The 14,658-nt window shown below is 36.0% G+C and overlaps 2 protein-coding genes across 2 annotated transcripts in view; one reads left to right on the forward strand and one right to left on the reverse strand.

Moving 5' to 3' along the window:
• Positions 1–14,658, forward strand: part of RTN1 (reticulon 1) — a 279,751-nt gene that overhangs the window by 177,592 nt on the left and 87,501 nt on the right. The gene's annotated exons all lie outside the window — the stretch shown is intronic.
• On the reverse strand, positions 1,565–2,830 carry LOC306653049 (calumenin-like). Its single transcript, XM_079125842.1, has one exon. It carries the CDS (start codon positions 2,733–2,735, stop codon positions 1,809–1,811), a length of 927 nt encoding a protein of 308 aa, XP_078981968.1. The 5' UTR covers positions 2,736–2,830; the 3' UTR covers positions 1,565–1,808.

Raw genomic sequence — 14,658 nt, forward strand, 5'->3', positions numbered from 1 at the left:
AAACGAACGAACTGTGTGGCGTGACTAAGCCAGAACTGCCGATGCTCTGCTGAGTAACGGTGGTGAAAGCAGTATCCTTGCTTTGTCCCTGACCTTAGAGGCAAACATTCAGGAAAGCTTGCAGTCTTTTACCAATATGCATAATGTCAGCGATAGGATTTTTCATACATTCTTTATCATGTTTAGGAAGTTGCCCTGTATCCCTACTATTCTGAGAGATTTTTGTCACAAATGAGTATTGGATTTTTTCAAATACTTTTCATATATCAATTGGTATTATCAAGATTTTTCTCCTTTAGCTTACTGATATGGTAGATCATCATGGATTTCTGAATGTTGAACCAGACTTGCATACCAGGAATTAGTAAAATCTTACTTTATGGAAGCCCATTGTGTGCAGGATGAAAATACAAATGACAGGCTAGAATAAAATATTTGTAAGCCATATATCTGATAAAGGATTAATGTTCAGAATATATAAAGAACTTTCAAAACTCAATAGAAAGAAACCAAAAATAATTCAATTAGAAAATGAGCAAAAGACATGAGCAGACATTTCACTGGAGAGGATATGTACTATAAGCACATGAAATAACATCCCTAGCCTTTGGATAAATGTAAATGGAAACCACAATAAGATAGTACTACACTGACAGAAAATAATAAGTGTGGAAACACCAAATGCTGGTAAGAATGTGGAGGCACAGGGTCACTGAGACACTGCTAGTGGGAATGTCAAATTGTACAACCACTCTGCAAAAAAATTCATAATTTCTATAAAACTAAACGTAGTTATCATATGACCCAGTAATTTCACTCTTTGGTATTTGTTCTAGAAAAATAAAAAAAAAACTTATGCTAACTCAGAAACTTTGTATCCAAAAGTTACAGAAGTTTTATTTTTAACAGAAACTTTCTTCAACAGGTGACTGATAAAACAATCTGTTATCCATCCATACCATGGAATGTTACTCAGAAAAATTAAATGAATAAAAAGGGAAAAATATTGAGATGTGCAACAACTTGAATGAATTTCCAGCAATATTTTTGTCAAGGGGAAAAAAATCACAAAAGATTACAAACTAGAAGATTCCGTAACATAACATTTGGAAATGACAGTTTTCTAGAAGTGGAGGACATGTTAGTGGTGCCAGAGATTAGGTATGATGAGGTGTCGGTGGAGGGAGGTGGGTGTCCCTACCCAAGGGCACTGAGAGACGCTTACGGTAAGAACTAGTCAGTATCCTGACTGTGGGTGTAGATACAGGAACCTGCACAGGTGATGAAAATCGCACAGGTAAAACTGAGGAAGTCTGAAGAAACTTCACTAATCTTACTGAACCAATGTTCATATCTTTTTTTTTTTTTTCCTTTCTCTCAACATTTCTTATTGATCTCAGGCTTAAAATATTAGTTAAGTGAGAATTACAAAAATTATATAAGGGGTTGAGAAAGAGTAAAGGGCTAATTTTTGCCTACAAGTGTGGGTTGAGGATCTTGATCCTTCATACAATACTCCCAACTAGAAAACAAATACAAAAATAAACACACCATGTTATACATTATACCAAGTGTAAATCTACAAACACAAGTGTACTAATTAGAGTTGTTCCTCAGAAGCACAGTTCCCTCCAGTCCCTTAGAGAGGAGGAGGAATGGGGACGGGATGATTTTCATTATTTCATACGCCTTTTCATGTCTTAAAAAGTTTGTAATAACAGTCTCAGTAGCGCAAACAATTTCATGTGAAAACGAAAGCTGTAAAAATAAATTACTTTTGAAGAAACACGGGTTCCTCTGTCTGCAGCTCAGAATTCATCATGTCGTACTAAAGCCTCCCCAAAATCTGTGGCCTGGCTGCCCACAAACAAATCATACTTGTCGACGATCTCCTCCTTAGTAAGCTTGCCATCCTTGTTTTGATCTGACTCATAGACTAGGTGCCTAGCTTCTGCCTCTGCATGGTCATAGTCTGAGGGAAGTATCCAGTCTTTGGTTTCTTCCTTGTCCATCTTCCCATCACGGTTCTTATCTCGAAACTCAACGAACTGCTCTCGCTCTGTCTTCACCCATTCTGGCTCATCTGCATTTCCATCATGGCTGTACATGTCACCAATATACTCTTCTAGATCAATGAAACCATCAGCATTCTTATCTATATCCTCCATTGTTTCCTGCACTACTATGTCCTTCATATAGTCATATTCCTCAGGGTGCAGGAAAGCTGTGAATTCTTCCTTTGTGGCAATGAGATCTCCATCCTTGTCTGCCATCTTAAACCTCCGTTCATCTCTAACCATCATTTGTTTATAGTTAAATCCATCATCAGGGTCTGGATCATCTAAAACGTAGCCGTAGGTGGCATTTTTATACTCTTCCCAGGAAACGAGGCCGTCCTCATTGAGGTCATGCCCCTTCCACTGTCGCTCTACATCCTCGTAAATCCAGCGCTTTTGTGCAAATTTAATCCAGTCTTTGAGTTCATCCACAGTAACAAACCCGTCCTTGTCGCCATCTATTTTACTTACAATCTTTCCAAGCCTTTCTTTGCTCTCTTCTGGTGTCAGCTGATCAAAGGTCTTTGCTTCTTCAGCACCCAAGAAGGCATCATGATCATAATCAAAACTCTGAGCATCATTGTGAACTTTATCGCTAAGTTGAGGCTCATGATGTACACGGTCCTTCTTTTCTGTGGGCTTGCTCAAGGCAAAGGCTGTGCACAGGGACAAGCACATAAGGAACTGTCACAGGTCCATCATAATCAGATCTTTTTCCGCAGCCTCACAGCCCAGGTTACAGTGGCCGCGGCTTACCCACCGGCTCCGCTCACACGCTCCAATGTTCATATCTTGACTGTTGTTTTCATACTCAAGTTTTATAAAATGTTTCCCACTGGGGGCACAGGATCACTCTGTATTAATTCTTACAAATTCATGTGAATCTACAATCATCTCAAGAAATACTTTAATTAATAAAAGCAATGAATAGAAAAATACAGCAAGTCCTTAGTGGTCATAATGAATAGGATTGTGACTAATTTGTTGTTTTTGACTTATTTCATGTCTTCTAATATGTGTCATTCTTCATTTTGATGGAATAATAATTATTTAAATTTTTAGAATTTTGATTGAAATAATATTGCACTTCATTTTAAAAAAGCTGCGTGAGACTTGCTGCCCTACTTATCTCCACTCTCCCCACCAGGCTGCTTCCCTCTGGCACCCCTTGTTGATGCTCTAGATTTACCTACTTTAGATTTACTTGTACTCCCATAAAGCATGCATAAATTCTTGTTTTTTATTAATAAGTGCTTATCAAAAAGTGTGATATCCTTATAGTGACACGTACCAATCTTAAGTACCCAGCCTGGTGAAGTTAAGTAAATACCTCCGAGCAACCCCATGCATGGTCCAGATACAGCACATTATATCACTGGAACTCTCAGCCCAGGATTTTTCATATTGACTTTTTATTTTAATCATGAAAAAATTAAAACATTACAAATTTCGAGAGCATAACAATGAATTTATCAAGGGTATTTTTAAAAATCTCTGATTGATTCTAATATGCAGATGGGATTGATTGAATGGTATTGCTGGTTTGGTCACATGTATGGCTTTGGAAACTCTCCAAGCATGATGTCCCATTTGTGCCTGAGGGATTTAAATTAGAGGTGACTGAGTGATGGCACACAGAGGTCAATGCCATTGAAAAAAGAGTTTTATTACTTACATTTCCCAAGAGAAGGGGTCATGCCTTGCCACGTAGGGCCACAGGGAAAGCATCACGTTTTGGTCAGGAGCCAGAGCCTTCTGGAGGGGTTTCTGCAGGCAAGGCAAGGCAAGACAGAGTACACAGTCTAGGGTTGACTGGTTTAGATAATTCTGGAGGGCTCTGGGCAGTAGGACTAATCTCTAGTTGTCTGTTACCTAGCCCTGGGGCAGTTTAAGGCACAGGGAATACTGGCAGGCTGGTTACATTTAAGAGGTTTTCTCTCAAGGAAGTAGTTTACCATCTTGAGGACTTAGTCAGCCATCAGGAAGGACAGTCTCTCCTTGGGTCTGTAAACATCTCACTCCAGTTAGAATGGCTATTATCAAAAGAACAAAAAATAACAAATGCTGAATAAAATGTGGAGAAAAACGAATTATCACACGCTACTGGTGGAAATGTAAATGTTAAAAAACAAAAACTAGCTTACCACTTATGAGTATGTATCCAAGGGAAATGAACTCAACACATATACCTGCACACCCATATCTGTTGCACCACTATTCACAGTTGCTAAGAATGGAATCAAACTAGGTATCCATCAAAGGATGAACAGATAAAAAAATGCAGAATATTTACACAATGGAATATCATTCAGCCCTGAAGAAAAATGAAATCCTGACATTTGCAGCAAAATGGATGAAACTAGAGGACATTATAGTAAGTGAAATAAGCCAGATAGAGAAAGACAAGTACCACAAGTTTTCCCTCACATGTGGAATTTAAACAAACAGTCAATCTGAATGTAGAATAGTGATTACTAGAGGTTGGTGTGAGAGGGAGAGGCTGGATTTGATCCGTGCACACTGTATGCTTGTATTGAAACATCACACCAAATCCCACTGTAATGTACAATTAATAACATGTTAATCAAAAATAAAATTTTAAAAAGTCAGTAGAGATATAAATAGATTATGATTATTGGAAGAAATAACAAATGTCCAATAGACATATGAAGAAAATTTACAGTACAAAAAGATTTCAAACCATCACAAGGTAAAATAAAAAACAGGATTAATACACATGTACATAGGTCTTGATATTCTTTACTACTGATTTCTTTATCAGATGATTATTTCTGAAGTCCCTGTCAACATCAAAATTAATGTTAGCCTCATAAGATACATTTAATTTTATTATATCATGATCTATGACTTTTCATACATTTTTACTACTGAGAACTATTTTGAATCTTCCATCAATTTGCGGATTAGCTTCCTTCCTTTCTTCCTTCCTTCCTTCCTTCCTTTTGTCTATAAACATGAAATGTTTTCTGTGTGCTTGAAAGAAAAAATTAGCTTGTGGAGATCGTGCTAATTCCTGTAAATCAGCCATTGACTGACAGATGGCAAGACGAGAAACAGAAAATCTAGAGCTACTCCTGGGTAGAAAGCAGAGCTGTGACAAGCAAATGTCCGAGGAATCAAATCCCTAGCAAGTAAAAAACAAACAAACACGCTCAGGCCTATGTTTGACGAGAATTGCAGACTGCAGAAACCACCCAAATGATGGACTCGGGAAGCCCCGCCAGGGAAATTCTGAGAGATACACAGGAAGAGAAGACTAGGAAGGGGGCAGCAATAAACTCAGGTTGCCAAGGGATTCCAGAGAGGAATCCTGGCCTGAGCCAAGGAGTTATGCTGTTGTCAGAGGCTGAGATACAGAACAAGGCTGGCCTGGGAACAAGGGTGGGCTGAGAAGCAGTCCAAGCTGCCATGTAAGGTTGCCCTGTGGTTCCCTTCCAAGAGTGGCTGGCCACGATGGCAAGTGAAGCTTGATCACGCTGTTCACCAAGCCTCACGCTGAGTTGCAACACTGCAACCACCTGCAGAAGGAATCTTATGCTAATGATCGCTCTTATTTTTTTAACCCAGTTAGTCTAGAGTTTTCAATTCGCAGACTATTTTAATGAAATTGACACAGTGCTCTAAAATAAGTTGGAAATCAATCTAGGTCTTATAAATCCTTTCTTATCATTAAGAATGTAAATACAGAGTGTCCTATAAAGAGGACAGTGGGACAATATAGTGTCATTTGAATATATAATGTCTTTTATATATAAATAGGATGTTGGGAAGACATGATATCCTTTCATATATTACACAATATTCAGAGAAGTGATTTCATCATCTGTTCAGCAATGACTTTTGGTGTAAAACACTTCAAAGGGTTAATTACATTTCAAACAATGTTGTCAGCTTCACGGGACAGCTTGTCTTAGCATCAGTGTTCTTCCTATTTGAGAATAATGTTCTCAGGTCAAATCTGACACCACCTTGGACAGCAGTCGGTCCAGGAGTAGTACACTTCCATCTTCCTGATGGCTTCCCATTGCTTCATTTTAGATGTGTTAAGCTGGTGTCTCTTTTGAAATTCAACAAATTTATGAGATCCTTACTCTGTACATTTCCAACAAACAGATCAAGTATTCAGGGGAACAAAGGCCAATACCACATTTTACCTCTAACAGAAGTTAAGAGTTTTTGAAGACCAACCAATCCTGTTTATCCACACCACCACTGCAATTGCTATGGGTCCCATGACCTTGAGGCACCTCAGCTCCACTCCATTCCTTTTTTCCATTGTGGGAACTTTCAAGCAGTTCCATGTGCATCCATGTACCTGGTGAATACATTGCTGCTCTGTTTACCTGTTAAAGGTGTGATGAACAGAAGTATACCATGTGACAATTAGTGACCCAAAGGTTATAAATCAATTTAGGGGCTTAAAAAACAGGGTGCAGTGAGCATGGTGGCAGTGATGATGTGGTGGAATACAGTACTGTTTTGTTTGTCCATTCATCACTGGATGGATATTTTGTTCCCACCGTCATGAATATTAATACTGCTATGAATATTTATATACAAGTCTTTTGCGTGGGAATGTATTCTCAGTTCCCTTGGGTATAAATCTAGAAGTGAAAATTCTGGGTCACACTGTAACTGAACTTTTTGAGGAACTGCCAAGCTGTTTTCTAAAGTGTCTGCACCACTGTGTTCCCACCAGTAATGTATGAGGGTTCCAATTGCTCCACATCCTGGCCAACACTTGTTACTTTCCATCTTTTTATTATGTATATTGAAATGAGCACAAAGTGTTATATCATTGTAGTTCTGCATTTACCTAATGATAACATCGTTTTATGTGATGATTGGTCATTTGTATGTCTTCCTTGGAGAAAAGTCACTTCAAATCCGTTGTCCATCTTTTAATTGGATTATTTTAGTTGATGACTTGTAAGAGTCATTTGTTTATTCAGATACATATCCCTTATCATATACACAGTCTACAGATATTTTCCCCATTCCATGGATTATCTTTTCACTCTCTTGACAATGTCCTTTGGTGCACAAAACTTTTTATTTATGATGAAGTCCAATTAATCTGTATTTTTTCTTTTGCTCTTTTGCATTTGGTGTATCATCTAAGAAATCCATGTCTAATTCAAGGTTGCATTTTTTTACAGGTTTTTTAGTAAGAAATGAACAAAGCCAGCTTTCTTTTCAGAATCAAAAAATGCAAAACATATGGAAAAATTATGATATTTAGCCTTCACAAGTTTGAGTCTCCACATATAATGCAACCAAGTTTTACATTTTAAACAGCCTGTCTACATACATTCCATCTTCTCCATCTTGGTTCCAAGTTTTAGCTTCATTCCCAATTATGCCAATTCCATTGTCATTCAAACAGAAAAACCTTCCCAGTCTTTGTCAAAAATTACTATTTAGCTTATCCCCTCCACTACTACTCAACAAACTAGAGGGAAGATGGGGTGTAATATTGAGCAGTACAGAGTCAATGTAATTCATGAGTACCACTTAGTCCTAATGTGAATCTGGTTATGCCTGTGTTTTCTTTTAATACTTTTCTTGTTTTTTTTTTCTCATGCATATTTGACATTTTACCTATTTTGAGTTCATTTTTGTGTATGATGTAATGCAGTAGTCCAACTCTTTTCTCTTGTATATCCAGTTGTTCCACCACCATTATTAAAAATACTATTCTTTCTCCCGTTGAATGTTTTTGGCACACTTGTCAAAAATCAGCTGACCATGGATGTAAGGGTTTGATTCTGGACTGTGAATTCTATTATATTGGTCTATAGTCTAGCCTTATCCAGTATCTTAGTGTCTTAATCATTACAGTTTTGCAATAAATTCTGAAACCAGAAAGTATAGCCTATTACTTTGTTCTTTTTCAAGATTGTTTTGTCTGTTCTGGGTCCCTTGCATCCCCATATTTTAGGATCAGGTGGTCAACTTCTGAAAATAAAACCAAACAAGAAAATGAAAACGAGATGTAATTTTGGCAAGGATTGTGTTGAATCTATATTTTAATTTGGAAGATACTGTCATCTTAACAGTATTAAATCTTACAACCTATAACCAAAATGTCCTTCCATTTTTTTCTGTCTTTAATTTCTTTCAGTGTTTTGTAGTTTTCAGGATGTGTCATATATCCTTTATTAAATTTATTCCTAAATATTTTTTTTCTTTTTTATGCTATGGTAAGGGGAATTGTTTTCTTAATTTTCACTTGTTCACTGCTAGTATATAGAAATAGGATTGACTTTTGTGTAATGCTCTTGTTTCCTACAAACTGCTAGACTTATAACCTCTCAATTATATTGTGTGGATTTCCTAGAATTTTCTGTATACAAGATTGTTTTGTCAACAGGTAGAAATGGCTGTCCTCCTTCATTTTCAATGTGAATAGCTTTTATTTCTTTGTCTTATTTCATTGCCCTAGCTAGAATCTCCAGTATAGTACAGAAGTTATGAGAACTAATTAATAATCCTTGTCTTGCTCCAGATCTGAGGGGAAAAGCTCTCAACTTTTCACTGTTACATACATAGCATGTTAGCCATAAGGTTTTTTTTTTTTTTTTTTTTTTTTTTTTTTTTTTTTTTTTTTTTTTTTGAGATTCCCTTTATCAGGTTAAAGAAATTTCCTTCCATTCCCAGTTTTTGGAGGGTTTTTTGTTGTTGTTGTTGTTGATATATATATTTTTTTTAATCATGAGAGGGTGTTTGAATTTTCAAATGACTTGTCTTCACTAATTGAAATAATTGTATGGATTTCTTCCTTTAATCTGTCGACATGGTGCATTACATTGATTGCTCTGCCCTGGGATAAGTCTCACTGAGTCACAATGTTTCCTTTTTTGTATATTGTGGCATTCAACTTACTAGTATTTTCTGGCGGATTTCTGTATCTGTGTTCAAGAGGGATATTGGTCTATAATTTTCTAGGCTTGAATGCCTTCGTCTGGTTTTGGCATCAGGGTAATACTGACATTATAAAGTGAGATGGAAAGTTCTTGCCCCCTCTTCTTGCTTTTGCAAGAGTTTCTGAAGCACTGATGTTAATTTTTCTTTGATAGAATTCACCAGTGAAGCCATCTGTACCTGGGATTTTCTTGATGGGAAGTTTTTAAATGATTGATTTTCTTTTAATCTCAATCAATTCAGATTTTCAATTTCTTTTGAGTCAGCTTGAGTTGTTTTTCTAAAAATTTGTCCACTTCATTTAGGTTATCTAATTTGTTGGTCTGCAGTTATTCATAGTTTTCCCAATAATTTTTTAAATTTCTAGAAGGTCAGTGGCAATTTCCTCTCATTCCCGATTTTAGTAATTTGAATCCTATTTTTTCTTGGTGATTCTAGCTAAATAAAGGCTTGTCAATTTTATTGATCCTTTTGGAGTCATCTTTTGGTGTCATTGATTTTTTTTCTGCATTGTTTTCTCTATTTTATTAACTTCCGCTCTAATCTTTATTACTTTAGTCTGTGTGCTTTGGGTTTAATTTGTTCTGGTTTCTTGAGACAGAAGATTAAAGTTACTGATGTCTTCTTGTTTGATATAGGTTTTTATGGCAATACAGTTCTAAGATATGCTTTACTGTAACCTCAAAGTCTTTTCTAATTGACCTTGTGTTTTCTTCTTGAACCCATTATTAGTTTGGTAGTATATTAAGTTTTCCATTTGTCTTTTTATTTCAACTTTTTGATAAAGGTGTATCTAGATGTGAATCTCTTTGTACTTAAACTACGTGAGGTTCTTATATCTGTTATTCATCAATTTTAATTGGAATATTTTGCAGGATTATTTCTTAAATTATTTTTTCTATCCATTTCTCTTCCCTCCTTCTGGAACTTCTTTTACACATATGTTGGTGTACCTGGATGTTTCAAGTCTCTGTGTCTCTGTACATTTGTCTTCAAGCATTTTTTTCCTCTATGTGTACATTTCTATTCATCTACTTTTGAATTCAACAATATTGTCTTCTGCTTTATTACATTTGCTGTTGAGACCATCCAGTGAATATTGTTGTGCTTGAATTTCCAGTTACTTCTTGTAAGCTTCTGTGTCTTCATTGGTGGGTCCTATTTGTTGGGTCATTTTCATCCCATTTTCCACAAATCCTTTAAATGGTTTCATTTGATTACTTGAACATATTCTGAAGACTTTGAAGTCTGCCTCTGCTTAATCAATACCTGGACCTACTCAGAGTCTGTTTTTATTGAGCTTTTGTTATTTTTCCTAAGTTTGGGTCACAATTTCCTGTGTCTTTACATCTAGTAATTGTTGTGGACAATTGAACACTTGGTTAATACCTTGTAACAGCCCTAGATTTTATTTTATTGGTACTGGGGACAGAACCCAGGAATGCTATACTACCAAGCTACATTGCCAACCCTTATTTTCTATTTTGAGAAAGGGTCTTGCTAAGTTGTTCATGCTGACCTCAAGTTAGTGATCTTTTTTCCTCAGCTTCCTGAATAGCTGGGATTACAGGCTGGCACCACTGTGCCCAGCCAATTCTGACATTTTTTTTAACTGAGAGTTTTTGCTATTGTTTGGATTTTTTGTTTTGTTTTTGTGTTTAGTAACTTTCCTGGATTGAATTAGGGTGAATCCCCATGGTATATGGACACTAATATCTCTGCTTAGTATTGTTTTGTGTTTTATTATGACTTCCCAAGCATCCCCCTTGTGTCCGCAAAGTTTAGAGGACAGCTAATGATAGTTGTCACTCAAACATCTCAAATCTATAAAGTTTCAACCCACAACCAGTGGATCTGCATATAGACTTTGGAACACATTACAAGTTCAGGAAGTTTTTGAGTCTTCTCCAGCTTTTACTTCCCCCAGGACCATCCCAGTTCTGCCTAGCATGTGCACACAGACTACCAGAAACCATAGACACAGGAGATCTTGGCCCCTCTGGTATCTTTCCTGTGAATGCTCATGACTTCTCAGTCAACCAAAGACAATGGAGAGCTTGGTTCTTCCTGGGTCTTCTTTGCACATGCTCACAAATCTCCCAGTTACCAAAGAATATGTGACCATGCAACCCCTCCACCCCTTTCTAATTACTTTTGCAAGTAATTAGAACTCCTTTTACATTTCTGGCTAATCCACTGGTCTGCTGCTCATCCCATGCTCACAACTTTAGGGTTCCAGAAATTGTGCTATTTTCCATTCTCCACTAAGTTTGCTCTCTTTATCGACAACACCACTGGGTTGCAGTTTTTCACCCCAAAGTCCTGAGCAAGTCACTCCTCTTGAAGAGTGAAGCTGCTCATTTCCACAAAGTCCAAAGCATCCCTCATCTAGTAACACTATTGCAACAACTCAGCTAGCAGTGAGGATAGGAGAAGCCCTAGTCAAGAACAACAGAATCCCACCTTATTCCAAAACTGAATAAATGCCTCTAAACTAGTTAATAGTGTTTGGTTGGTTTCTAGAACTGGCAAGTGGATGTTTTGAAAAAATTTGTCCAAGTTCATACTTGGTTTGAGGAAGATGCTGTGCCATCCCCTCTACTCCACTCTCTCCAGATTTTGTGCTGTACATATCTTTTTCAAGTTGTGGTTTTTACTCAACATCCTGTTTTCAAATTTAGTTATATTGAAACCTTCTTCATTCCTTTTAACAGCTATATAGGCTTCTGTTACAGGAATAAACCATGATCTATTTGTTTCCCTACTGAAAGTGTTACAGACATGGCTGCAGTGAACAACTGTTTTCATAAGTCCTTGTGCACAAGTTTGAGAGTTTCTCTAGAGTAGGTAATTCTCTGGAGATGCTGGGTCACAAAACTATTTAAACTTTCCTAGAATTTGCTGAACTGCTCCATAGAGCTAGCAAAGTATGTGTTGCTGCTTTTGCATTCTCACTTAATAACATCCAACATTCAATTTTTTCTGGTTCGCATTTTCATTTCTCTGATTAGAATGGACAAACCCATACTTTCACTCTGCTTACTGGCTCAAAGTATTTCCAGCTGTATGAATTGCCTACTGCATGTCTTCTCATTTTTCTGTTAAAATTTCTTTTTGTTATTAATTTGTAGTTTTTCTAGTCCCTGACTTTTTTTTTCACTATTTATACTTTCTTTTGTTAATCAAAATGATCATAATTTTCCTTTTAAATTTATATTTCTAAAACTTTTTCCTACCTTGCTCTCATAAAGTTATGCTCTCTTGTTTTTCTTTAAATTGTTTATACTTAGTCTTTAAAGTATTTATTAATTAATGATTATAGATAGTGTTAATTGGAGATTTAATTTTGTCTTTTCCCAGATGACTAGCCAATTATTCCAGCACGTTTGACTGACTAGCCCTTCCTTTCTCACTGATTAATGTCATAGGCCAAACAAATTAACATATGTAAAGCATTTAAAACAGTGACAAACTATGTCATTAGTTGTGATAATAGCAAATCCTATATATATGCATGGGCACATTTCTAGATTGTTAGTTGGTTGCATAGATCTATTTATCTATTGCTGCACCAACATTCTGCTCTCTTACTAGAAAATTGATGTAAGTATAACTAGAAGATAAGAACCTTCTTTGCAGGTGTGGTGGTGGGCAGCTGTAATCACAGGTATTCAGGAGGCTGAGGCAGGAGGATCAGATGTTGGAGATCAACCTGGGCAACAAAGGGAGACCTTGTCTCAAAAATAAATAAATATAAAAACCAGCAACAACAACAAAAAACAAACATTCCTCTTTCTCTTCCCCTTCTTCCTTGCTTCTTTTTCTTTTTCAAAATTGTACTGAATATTTTCAGCATTTTCTACCTCCATATGAATTTTAGGGTTAGTTTGTCTAATACTATAAAAAAGCTTACTGTGAGTTTGATTGATAGTGCCATGAATTCACAGAATGACACATATCTGAGACCATTTCCATCTCTGCTACAATGGGTCATCTAGCATGGGGTGTCTTCTCAAGATTTCCTATACATCCTATAAAAAGTTTTATAATCTTCCTTTAAGTTTCTATACAATCTTGACTAAGTTTATTCCTAATGACATCATAAATTTATACCCTTACCATAGGTAGCTTAAATATTATATTTTCTAAAAGTAGTCTGTCCATCAGATCAATGCTCTGTGTACATGATATTACAGTTTCACTTTTGTTACAATTTTTTTTAACTTTTGATTTACTTTTCTTGTGTGCCAGTTAATACCTGCCATAAAATGTGAGTTAAGAGTGAGCTACCTTCTCTCAATACTGGTTTTAAAGAGACTACTTCTAAAGGTTTTGCTACATCTTTTTCTGTAGAGCTCTTTTTAGAGATTTTAGTGCCTTTTATGTTATTTCTAGACAGAATTTTTCTTAATGGCTGTTGAATTTTATCATATGTTTTCAGCATACCAAATTGATCACTTAGACTTTTGTCCTTTAAATCTGTGAATACAGTAAATCATGCAAATAGATTTTTAAAAACTTATCTTGAATTCCTGTGATAAAGTTGTGTTTAACTGATTGATTGTTGAAATACTCTGCTTATGTATCTTTAAGGATTTTTATTTTGTCCCTGAGTGAGGTAGTCTCATTGCCTGATTCAGGAATGAAAGATGATCTAACCTTCCAAACAACTTGGGGTGTCTTTCCTGCCTTTTCTTTTTATAGAATAACTTTTTTTTTTTTTTTTTTTTTTTTTTGTGGTACTGGGGATCGAACTCAGGGCCTTGTATAAAATAAGGAGTATCTGTTTGAAAGTCATTTAGAATATGTTTACAACACTGTTGAAGGCCATTTAAAATATGCTTGTAAAGCCATTCAGCTTCAGTTATGAGCATTCATTTAATAGTTAACAGCAATGGTCATATTTTTACACTTCCTTCTATATCAATTTTGGTAAGATTTTATCAAAACATTTATTTTTGTAAATTTTTAAAATCATTGTCATAAGAATATAATGATATTCTCCTCTAATTAAAAATGCGTAACCATAATACCCTTTTTATCCTAAAGTGCTTATTTCTGCCTTTTTTTCATGGCCAAATGCCAAAGGTTTGCATATTTTATTACCTTTTCAAGAACCAGCAATTGATTTAATTGATATTCCCTTATGTTTTGCTACTTTTCCAAAGTAGTTTTAAGTCCACAACAAAATTGAGAATAAAGTACAGAAACTTGCCATATTCCTCCTGCCTGGCAGATACACAGGCTTCCCCATTATCAGCATCACCCGCCAGCATGATGCATTAGCTACAATTGATGAATGTGCATTAACAAATTTTTATTACTCAAAATCTGCAGTTTACACTGGGGTTAACTCTTGATGTTGTTCATTCTATGGGTTTAGATAAATTAAGAGTGACGTGTCCATCATTATGGTACCATGCAAAGTACTTTTACTGCCCTACAAATCCTCTGTGCACCACCTCTTCATCCCTCCCTCCTCTTCTAACCTGTCAACTTCTGATCTCTTTACTGTCCCCATAGTTTTGCCTTATTCAGAATGTTATAAAATTTGAAAGAATACAATGCATGACCTTTCCAGATTGACTCCTTTCACTTAGTAATATGCATTTAAATCTCCATGCCAATCTGTGGCTTGGTAACTCATTTCTTTTTA

This window comes from Sciurus vulgaris, assembly GCF_902686455.1.
Source record: "Sciurus vulgaris genome assembly, chromosome: 2".
In the NCBI taxonomy this organism is placed as follows: domain Eukaryota; kingdom Metazoa; phylum Chordata; class Mammalia; order Rodentia; family Sciuridae; genus Sciurus; species Sciurus vulgaris.